At 38.9% G+C, this 11,052-nt stretch overlaps 1 protein-coding gene across 2 annotated transcripts; it reads right to left on the minus strand.

Annotated features, from left to right (window-relative positions):
- Nucleotides 1-1,074: 1,074 nt before the first annotated feature.
- On the minus strand, nt 1,075-9,838 carry ska3 (spindle and kinetochore associated complex subunit 3). Of its 2 annotated transcripts, none has more exons than XM_031316030.2 (11): nt 9,469-9,838; nt 9,297-9,358; nt 8,333-8,504; nt 7,726-8,182; nt 7,517-7,578; nt 7,102-7,307; nt 6,773-6,979; nt 6,020-6,187; nt 4,240-4,310; nt 3,764-3,891; nt 1,075-1,385 (listed from the first exon to the last, which is right to left on the minus strand). In XM_031316030.2, exons 1-11 carry the CDS (start codon nt 9,581-9,583, stop codon nt 1,228-1,230), a joined length of 1,806 nt encoding a protein of 601 aa, XP_031171890.1. In that variant the 5' UTR covers nt 9,584-9,838; the 3' UTR covers nt 1,075-1,227. The 2 variants fall into 2 exon arrangements, with proteins under 2 accessions (XP_031171890.1, XP_031171968.1); XM_031316108.2 differs by having other exon boundaries at nt 7,102-7,301; nt 9,469-9,837.
- Between the last annotated feature and the right edge of the window lie 1,214 nt (nt 9,839-11,052).

An 11,052-nucleotide genomic window follows, 5' to 3' on the forward strand; every position in this document is an offset into this window, starting at 1 on the left:
TATTAGGATCAATAAAAACTATGAAACATTACTATTGTAATTTCTCCTGGGTTGGGCCCTTTTTTGAGTTAGATTGAGTGAACTACATAGCTGTTAACTAGCTAGCGCAGACGTTACCCTGGTTACCTTGACATTTATAATAGCATTAACTGTTAATCAACCTTGTAACATTATACAATGAATGATAGCATGGTTGTCGATAATGTTACCGTGCTGGAGTGTCAATACATAACACGGCAAGTCGGCAACACACATTATTGCAACACACACACACACACACACCAGGCTTTTAAACACAGCTGACAACTGTGATTGCGCTGATCATTATTTATTTTATGAATCATTCACGATATAATATATAATAGAATAACGTACTTTACTCCACTACATTTAGTTTTTACAGTTTTTAATTTGCAGATTCAGAATAATACAAAATATAATCAAAAAGAAATGATGTATTATAAGTTACGATAAGACTTTATTGATCCCAGGTGGTAAATTCAGAAGCTTTTATCTGTAAAGATCCTAGGCAGTTTTTTATTGGGACTGCCACCCAAAGCAGGTCTCTCGAAGATGCAAAATAAACTTATTTTCCAAGCAAGAAAATGCATATTATTTAATTGTAACGATATTGTACAAAGAAATATAATTATATAAAGTACTATGCATGGAAAGATTCAGTGCCAAAATAAAAAGGAAAAGAGAGCAGCTTCATAAATGTATGGCAGCCACTAAATCACTTTCCATGAGTGATTTAATTCAAAGAGTAAGTGGCACAATAACATTATTTATTTTCATTTTCAAATTTAAACAAAATGACAATACAGAATTGGACGAGACAGTTCCCCCCCCCCTCCCTCCCTTATTACCAATTCACCTTGCCAAAAATAGTTTCAGAGACGCTTCTACAATTAACTTTATGAATGATTTGCATGTAAACAGTGTTCAGAACAGTGTGTAAATGTGTGCATAAAATGTATCTTTCTGTGATTAATGTGTGTTATGACTATAAAAAGGTATCATTACACACACCCTTTATTTATTTAGTTATATTTATTAAACTAATTTACATTTGTAATATTCATCTGCCTCTTTTATCAAGCTCAGGTCTGTAACAAAGTGATGATGATGTAAATCATTTCACAAAAATAATCACATTTTATAATAAAGAAAACAAAAAAATAAGATGGATGTACAAGCAGGTTCTTGTGAGTCCGGATGACACTTTTATTTGTGTGTGCACAGTTTGTACACAGAGTTGTTCCCGACTCCTAACATGTGCTTCAGCCTATTGAGCTCTGTCAGACAAAGGACGTATACAGGGGTCTTATTTCCAACTAAGCAAATCCCTCTCAGCTCCTCCATCAGAAACTCCGTCTGTTCTCCTGCAGAGGGCAACAGAGAACAGCAATCCATTAGAAGCATCAGACAGCAGCAAAGTACAAAAAGTGCTCTTCGTCCCACGTTTTCTTTTTTCGAAGCTTTTAGCTATATCTGGCTCTCGGATTTGTTTAATGTACTTAAACTGGAGGAATAACCTTGTTTTGGTATTTGTGTTGTCCTTACTCGGTTTTGAGTGACAAAAGGTACTTTTGTATATAATGTAACATACTATTTAACTGAATAAAATGGGAAAAGAAACAATCAAATTGACTGTTCTGCCACCAACACTTGGTTTCTGTTGAACATTCGGTTGCTAGTGGCAACAGCAGCTGGCACAGTTTCAAAGCAGTTCAACAGCTCTGTGACCAAGGATATATTAACAGGCATTATTTGTCTACTGTCCAAATGCCCTCGTTGGACCATTATCTGTCGGTACTCCATTGATTATAACCATTTTGTGACATTTTGAAGTTTGAGATAATACATTAAACAAATTAGTTTAATAACAAATTATATCTCTGCAATTAGTTTGGTGCAGACTTAGCTAGCCAGTATGCTAATGCCATGCAAATACAACATTCTAGGTAACCTGAGCTAGGTTAACTGTTACATTACTTTTGAGCAAGCTGTTGGGTATTTTACTTTTGCAGACTCAATGTATTTTTGCTAGATTAATTACACTGTTGTACCTCTCAAGTTCTTTCATTGGTGATACATTGTTTAGTTCTGGTATTGGAGACAAATCTTACCCATTTGACAGGCTTATGAATCCAGTTTGTGTTACTACTGTACTAATTCATTCTAACACCTTTGGTGTAACTCTTGTTTACGGAGTCTCATCTTTTTCTGATTTCTAGTCACCATCATTTAATCTTTTCAGTTTTATTTAATATTACAGTTTTTCCTTCAAGCGGCGGCCACCACCACTTGCAGTCTGAAAGCGCCCACTGTTAGTTAACATACATGGTATTAATTATAGCATGAACCATTTGGGGGGGGGGGGGGATACAACTCACAAATGACTGTTGAATATACCACATGCATTCTTCTGGAATTACACTGTGGTTGTCCGATGTAAACCAACTCCCAAGGTGAAATAACCTTGCCACTTGAGCCTTTACAAGCTGTCCGTTACATCACACTGTGCATTTCCAGCTTTTGTGGTCACATAGTGCTAGGGAGCAACACAAGGTTAAAAGGTTGTAGCCAGGTGGTTCACGATCAGTTGTAATAGTAGAGTGTATTGATCCAGTTGATGTGGTTTATGCCTGCTACTGCAACTAGGTCCAGTTATAACTTTGCTACTGAACTTTGATGTCTTGACATTTAGCCCATGAATACAACGAACACGGAGAAAAAAGGTTAACGTGGATGTCTTGTAGGCAAAACAAACAAAGCTGGGCAATAGGACCAAAAATGAATGTCACAGCTACTTAAATACAATAAACGGATTATAAATTTAAAAATATCTGTTTTTAGCTTCACCCGGAGCTTCCTTACAAATAAAAATCTGAATTTGCAAAAAGAACATGTTTAATGAAAGGAAAAGAAACAACAGAAGCTCAGTGTGTTGGAAACGTCTTTGTTTTGAATGCAGATGTAGAACAAAGTCCTGAAAAGCTGAAAGCATGCGAGTGGATAACTGTGTGTTGGGAGGTTTTTTTTCATTTACTGTGTTACTGGAGTATTTAATAGCTGGAAGTGGTTATAAAAACAAAAATAATGTATTTTTTTCATAAATCATTTAAGTTTTAAACACTTAAACAATAACCTAATAACATACAGTAAAGGCGTTTTTCCATTACATGGTACCTGCTCGACTCAGCTCGACTCTACTCGCCTTTTTTGGTTTTCCATTACGAAAAAAGTCCCTGGTACCTGCCAACAGGTACTTGTTTTATTATCATCTCCGTCGAGGTTCCAAGTGAGCTGAGGTGATACCAAAAGGTGACGTGAAAACCTGCAGACTACTGATTGGTCAGAGAGAATCGTCACTAATCACTGCGTCATCATTGCTAGCGACAGACGGGGGGTGTCCTGAACAAAACCGCCATTTTTAAATAGTTTAGCCAGCGGTGTTTTTTTTTTGCTGCCTCCAGCTTCTTTTGAAACTAAATGTGTCTTCTAGCAACAGCCACATGCCGAGAGTCAAAAACAACACACCTTCGACGTTCTGTGTGTGTGTGTGTGTCGCGTTAGGTCACGGCAGTTTCCTGCAGCTTCGCTATGACGACCAGCCACGCTCGCCAGGCATGAGGCGGTACTAAATCTGCAATGGAAAATGGAGGACGGGGCACCGCGGCCGAGTCGAGCCGAGCCGAGTAGAGTAGAGCAGGCACCATGTAATGGAAAAACGCCATAAGTGTACTATAGCACTGACCTCGACTCTCTGCCGTGAATGTGTTGATTTTTTGGACCGCCAGGTTGAGGTTGGACAGAGTCATCTGCCTCATGTACTTGGGTAAACTCTGGAACTCGCTCTCCGACACCGCAGACAGACTCACAGCTCTGAAAAGAGGACATGTTACAATTACAATCTTGATTTGAAAGAAAGTACAGGCATGAATGATACCAGGATGGCAACAAAATAGAAAGAAATAAACATCAATCATAATTAAAAACAGACAAGACAGACAAAACTAAAACACACTCAAAATTACCTAATATATATTAGGAATATACAAACAATACTACATTCTAATATTCTTTTCTTCTACTCAGCAGCAGTCTGATTTGGTCTGGTCTGCAACTTTAGTAGGGGGGTCTTAGTAAAGGTATTGCCATCCTTATCTTAAGCATTTCTTCAAAGTGAATCAATCTCCAGGTAGAGGCAAGTGCTTTTCTGAGTTACTTTACCTGTTTTCTGGCCTCATACTTGGGTGCACAACCGCCGTGGCAGTCTTCTTTAACTGAGCCTGGGACACAAGCTTTAAAACAAAAGGGAAATCATGAGTTAAAAAGGAAAGCATGAAGAGTATGGCAGAAAGGTTAAATCTGACACTAGAGATGGCCCGATACCATTTTTTGCTTCCCGTTACTGATTCTGATACCTGAAGTTGCGTATCGGCCGATACCGAGTACCAATCTGATACCAGTGTGTCATATAGTTTATTATGTTTTAACAACTGTATACTACTATCCCTGTATGGATGTGATATTATTTCTATCTTTGTTGTCAGTCTGGCTCAAGTTAAACTCTTTGTGAAACATAAACAATGAATGCCACAGAACTTTCTTTTATTATGCAGTTTGACAGTCAGTTATAACAGAAAAATAACATAAATAAACTACTTAATGTAGATTTTCTTTAGGGCTTTATTACGTGGTATCGGATCGGTGCATTAACTCCAGTACTTCCCGATACCAGCATTTTAGGCAGTATCGGAGCCGATACCGATACTGATATCGGTACCGGAACATCTGAGGTCTGTTCAAGTTGTTGTTGTTTTTAACCATACAGGCATGAGCTAAAGGCTGGGAAGTAGGGATGCACCGATACCAGCATCGGGTATCGGTCCAATGCTGTGTACTCGTACTTGTAATCATAAAATTACTCCGATACTTCCACAACCGATACCACCTCATAGCAACGCGACATTAACTTCACTGTCGAGCAGGTATAAGCAGCGAAAGAGGAGCAATGCCAGCAGTTTGGAGATTTTTGGCTGTAAAATAACAGAGGCCCTTACCCAATACATGATTGCACTTGACGACTAGCCATCGTCAGTCGTTAATAATACTGGGGTTCGACGTCTTCTCAGTGTACTGGAGCCAAGGTATGAGATTCACAGAAACCGCGTTCCCAAAGCTCAATGACTTTGTGAATAAGCACATCAGCAGCCTGTTGCCTGTAAGCTTCACCACTGATATTTGGAGTAGCAGTGTCAGCCCAATGTCTCCCATCAGCTTAACAGGCATAAACATGAAGAAAGCAATATTTCAATCGGTTCTGTCTTCATGATGCGGTCTCTACACAGCGCTGTTTTAACAACCACAGCGCTACTCTGCAAATAGCGATTATTTTTTTTACAAACAAGCTAAAACGAAACCTATCGGTTTGTAGTCTAACTGTTTATATAGTTATATAGCCACGACTCTTTAAATTTAGAGAAAATCTTGTAAACTTAGCGGCTGGGTAAACAAACCACCCTCTCCTCTGGAGCGGTAAAACCACATGGCTACTTAATATGCACATGAATGACGTTCATTCTTTCTAAACTTCACTCAGGATTTTGATATCAAGAATTATACGATTTGTTTTATTGACACTCGCTCAGGGAAATGCCCAGCCCATGGGCACTAAACCTTGAATAGAAAAAAGGCATGGTACTTTGAAAACACTGCTTTGTTCTAGTTGACAACAATATCAGAGCAGGCCAAAATCATCTGTGTGTCTGAAAACACCCTCAGACCCCAGAGGGATTATTACAGTAAGTACTCGTATCGGTACTCGATATCGGCAAGTAAGTACTTCTTGTAAGTCCTTGTACTTGGTCTTAAAAAAGAAAAAAGAAAAAAAAGAGTGGTATTGGTGCATCTCTACTGGGAAGTAAATCTAAATCTAAAAACTTATTGTTCAGAAAATTGTCTATAGCAAATGTCTATATTTAATCAGCTAAGAATAAACAGGACTTACCTTACAGATGTCCTGTGTAACAGAGCTGAGGTCTGGCATCTCTGGGGTGATGGGCTCTTGGTAGTCCATCCTGATGCGAGGTGTCCCCAAGCTGAACTCCTGGGTGGGTCCATCCAGCTCCATGTTGTGGACAATGGGCTCCATAGTCTTGAGCATTTTTGCACTTCTCTGGAGGTAGACAGGTTAAAAGGCAAGCATTAAACAAAGAGGCCCAAGTTCATATTTTAAAAAAAATCCTTATTTCACTGTATTAAGTAAATACAGAATAGTGATTAACACTTAGCAATACTTTTTTTTTTAACTGAAAAAACTGATTGTGGATTTTATCAATTTGAGTTGTTGTTCCAAGCACTTTGTTTTCTTAGTCATTTACAAACTTTTTGTGAAACTACAGAAAAAAAGAAAGTAAAAAAGAAAGAAAAGAATGGTTATTTAGCCATTTCAGGGCTATATTTTCCAGTAAAGTATGATGTAAATATGATGGTCAGTAGAGGTCTGTCTTGCAATATACCAAGTTACCATCATTATCATTTCCATTGTATCATCAATTAAATATTGTATCTGTAAACCGCATTTAACCACACTGAGCAAGTGATTTGTCAGGCTGTAAGGTAAAAATTTACCAAACCCTCAAACCAAATAAAAATGAATGACCAGCCTTCAAATCACAAGGATATTTTTTACTAATCTTTCAAAAACTAATTGGGATATAGCAGTGAATTTGACCTGTGGCTTAAAAAAAAAAAGAATTACAGTTTGTAAAGCATTTCCCAAATCAGACTGCAGGTTTGGCATCTCCGGCATCTGATTGTCCTCTACACCCATGATGGATATGTCTGGCACATCGTATTCCCATGTGCGTTTGGAGCCGGTTGCTCCAACATTACGATGTGTTGAAAGTTCACAAGTCTCGGTTTCCTCATCAGCTTGCATGTTGATAGGCTCAGGCTGCCGTGCACTCTGTGAACACATGCAAAAACTCTTGAGCTGAAAGTTGTTGTGTTCAGTTTTGAGTCCGGATGAGGTAATAAAGAAATTAATCATTATCAATGAAATGTCCTACACACCCGCATGCTTTATACCTTTTTGTTGCTGACAAGTCGGTTCACGTATGGGGTTTTAAATGCTGGGATCTCGGGGGTGGTGGGCAGGTTTTTAAGGCGATCGGGGGATTCTGGGTCACCATTGCTTTGCTCAAGTGGGGAGCGGTGACCGTTTGTCTTTTTGATCTTGAACCCCGGGGTGCAAAACACAGGTGTCTCTGGGGACTCCAAGTTCTGTGCTGCAGCTGATATAAGAACAATGTGATATAAGGGGACAGCAAAACAGGTTTCATTTCAGTGCTTTCTCTTATTTTTTTTTGCAACTAGGATGGTGGCTTTATTGTAAATTTCCACAGAAAAAAAAAACAGAGGTAAAGGTCAATTAAAGATGGAAGCTAAGGCTTAACTTTAAGACACCAGTTCAGAAGATGAGGACGCTCTAAGAGATTCATACCTTTTGTGTGCAAACTGTCCATTAGAGCGTTTTCTGGTGGTAGAGGCATGTCTTGTGGTGGTCTGTTGAAGAAGAGGACACCTGATAAAGCAGTAATAAGCGCAGTGACTATTGACTTGAAAGATCTCTAGCAGTACTGCTGCAAATCCTGTGCATTGCCGGTAGAGGTCATATACTATAAACATTATGTAATGCTCATTATGCTCTACCTTTGGGGCTTTTCAACATTCTTCCGGAGCAGATCCATAGTAAAGTCGTTGTTCAGACACATTGTGTGCTCTGAAATGCCAAAGTCAGACATCTGAGGTGTCTGTAGCTCATCGTCATCCATCCGCAGGGCACATTTGGGGGTTAAGGGCATGGGTGGTGGTGCGGGCGTGTTGAGTGAGGGGTGAGGGAGGCTCATTTCAGGCATAGGGGGCACTTCAGAGCACCCAGCCAGAGTTCTCTTCAGCTGCATCTCAGACAGACCGAAGTCAGAGAGCTGCGGCGTTTGCAGCAAGTCAATAAAGGGCGGCGGTCCCGCTGTCGGAGGCGGTGTGAAGGGATTACTTCCAGCCTCCTCCTGGCTTCCCCCCTCTCCTCTCGCTGACTTAGGTTCATTCTCATCTGCTACTTCATCTTCAGTTTCTTCATCTTCACTTTCTGACTCCTGACCTTTGGCCTCTGTGTAAGAGAAAGTCACAACAAAAACACATATTGAGTGCATCTTGTAGTGCAGTACATATCAATATGTAAATATAAATAAGTTCATAAACATACAGTATTCTAAAACTATGTTTGACTCCTACCAACACAGCTACAGTCATTACTTACTGGTTGTTCTCTGGTTGTCTTGGGGAGCTTGGTAACCATATTTTTCCCAGTGTCCCTTCAGTGTGTGGATGTCCTTAGCGAGCCTCTGCTCCGTCACTCTACAGGCCTTAATGAAGTTACTTACCTCATTTGCCTGTGCTTTCTGCTGAGCAATCTGACCCTGGATCTGCCCCTGTATGAGGACAGACCAGAGTCCATCACTACTCTTTTAAAAGTTAATAGGCCCACAGATCTATAGATATATGTGGTAAAATAATGTGCTATAAAGACAGTGTGTTACAAACAGACTGTAAAATACATTACATTAGAAATACTTGATTATGAATGAGGAAATTAATCATTCATAAATAATGTACATTATTTTATTCGCTGCCACTTAGTACTGCTGAATGTTTTTATCTTAATAACTCTTTTTTTTCCATGAATCAGATATGGTAATTATTATTTTTCATAAAATGTCAAACAAATTAAAAATCTTAAAACGATATCACACATTCGTTAACTAAAAAGTGTAGCTATATAACGTTATCTATATTAAATTATTTGGTTTGTTTTTTTTAATGACCATCCGTTGACATGACAGTTGGTGAAATCAAATCAAACTTTTTTGACTACTTGCAGAATTTACAAAAAGACCCGAATGCCTTTCAAAACGTCTTTAGTCAAGCAGGGTGCGTTTATTAATGAGACAAAAAAACGGACATATCTTAGATGGAGTTTGGAATGAGACTGGCAGCGGCATAGCACACTCAATACAGCAACTGCCACCAACATCATGACAACGGACGGTCATTAAAGAAAAATAAAAACCAAATAACTTAAGTAACCTTAACACATTGCCCACTAGTGCTTGGTGTACTAGATTCAAGTGGCTGCTGGGAATGTGTGTTTCATTGTGCCGTTAAACGACGCTGCCTTAAAATATCAGATTAATAAACAGAGTTTGGTGTAACGTCACAGTTACCTTCAGGGTCCCGACGTCACCGTTCAGTTCGTGGTATGCTCGCATGGCTTTAGCTGTGGTTTCTGAAATAAGAAAGGAACTCGTATTGACATATTAAAACTGGCTGAATGATTTCTACATGATTAACGTTACCAGGGGCCGAACAACAGGGTTGGTTGTCGGTGTCACTCACCGCTGTCATCGTCGTTGTTGCGGTTTTCAAAGGTGTGCTGAAGCTTGGCCGTTTCTGACTCTAGAGTCACCGCCAGCTTTCTCAGTTTGGTAAAGAACCGTGCAGTTGGGTCCATTTTCAGATAAAAGTATAAATTATGCAAAAATAAAAGCGAATTCCTACAACACCACAGAACGAGCGGTTTGTTTACCTTCTCTCCTCCGCAGAAAACTTTTCGATTTTCGCGGCTTGAGTCTTCTTCTTCTTCTTTATGGTTTATTGGCGGTTGGCAAACCAACTTAAAGGTGCATTACCGCCACCAACTGGACTGGAGTGTGAACGAGAGATAAATGCAGAAAAATTAAAAAAAAATTAAAAAAAATAAATGAAACCTAAATCCTCTTTACTAAATCAATTCTGAGACGAGTAATGATATTTTCTTCCCTACGTTTAAAGCCCACCTTCCTCCCATCAGTCTCTGTATATTGTAAAGATGCCTTCCTGTTTGTTCTTAAATTTCTAGGCGTTCAGTGTCTAAATAGTCTCAGTCGCGTCCCATATCTTCACAGTTAAGTTTTTTTCTTTTTTCTTTCACCAAACAAGAATACCAATGACTTTTTAATTATCTTTTGTGGATGCGTTGGGGTTTATGGCATCCTTTACTGGGGGGTGTTTCTGCATCATTCAAACTTCTGTGTAAATAATTATAATTGAGTGCAGTGGTGGAAGAAGTACTCTAATCTTATAGTGGCAATTCAGTCCTGGTTGATTTAGAAATGATATTTGAGTGAAAACAATGAAACTGTGCTGAGAGTTTAGCAGTCTGAAGCACAGAAATAGAATGAATCTCATTTTATTTCAATGGTCTGGAGTTGTGGATAGGCTATGAGCTTTATGTTTTCAGAATTGTGTGCATAGTTTAATTTTATGTGTGCATACAATGGAGAAAAATACAGCATTTTTTCTGTGAATGTCACCACAGACACCCAGTATGTAATACCGCAAATATATAAAAATTGCAATACTTTCATCAGTTCAGGTTCAATAGGAGATGTGGAGAGAACAGAGCACAGGTCAACAAGATTTTGACCTATATTTACAATAATCGTATCCACATTTAACAAGAAAAAATATTTTAGCATTTTAAGCATGGACAATCAAAAATGACCTGTAGCCTACAGCTCACATAAATATTGTGTCAAAATTCAACAATGTACAATAAGACTGATCATGAGGGATTGGATTTTTTGTCTTAAATCCCTGCAGATTACATGGTAGTATGAAGATCTATACATCTCAACATTTTGGAGCAAAGCTGGCTATAAACTCACTCCTATTATACATTCCGCTCTCAAGTGCAGAGAGAGCTGTCGGTCGAGAACTCTTATCAGATTAACTGGTTGTTCAGGAGAGTGTATAAATATTGGACAAACTGTGAAGGTCAGTACAAACGTGCACACGGAACAACTGAGGTGAGCTGCCAAAAGGTCTCAACAGTTTTCAAGTTTGGTCCGGTAAATGGGTGATCAGAGCAGTGAATATAGATTTACAACAAATTTAAACATTCCTTAATAATGACAACAATATCTTACAGCAGTTATTGGG

Source organism: Sander lucioperca, chromosome 8 (assembly GCF_008315115.2).
Source record: "Sander lucioperca isolate FBNREF2018 chromosome 8, SLUC_FBN_1.2, whole genome shotgun sequence".
Lineage (NCBI taxonomy): Eukaryota > Metazoa > Chordata > Actinopteri > Perciformes > Percidae > Sander > Sander lucioperca.

What these genes read in the sequence shown, in the direction of transcription:
- ska3 (XM_031316030.2), bottom strand. Translation starts at nt 9,583, where the DNA reads ATGGACCCAACTGCACGGTTCTTTACCAAACTGAGAAAGCTGGCGGTG. An exon ending in GTGACGTCGGGACCCTGAAG is followed by an intron (nt 8,505 to 9,296) that starts GTAACTGTGACG and finishes GTCCTCATACAG; the next exon opens with GGGCAGATCCAGGGTCAGAT. An exon ending in TGGGAAATGCTTTACAAACT is followed by an intron (nt 6,188 to 6,772) that starts GTAATTCTTTTT and finishes GTCTACCTCCAG; the next exon opens with AGAAGTGCAAAAATGCTCAA.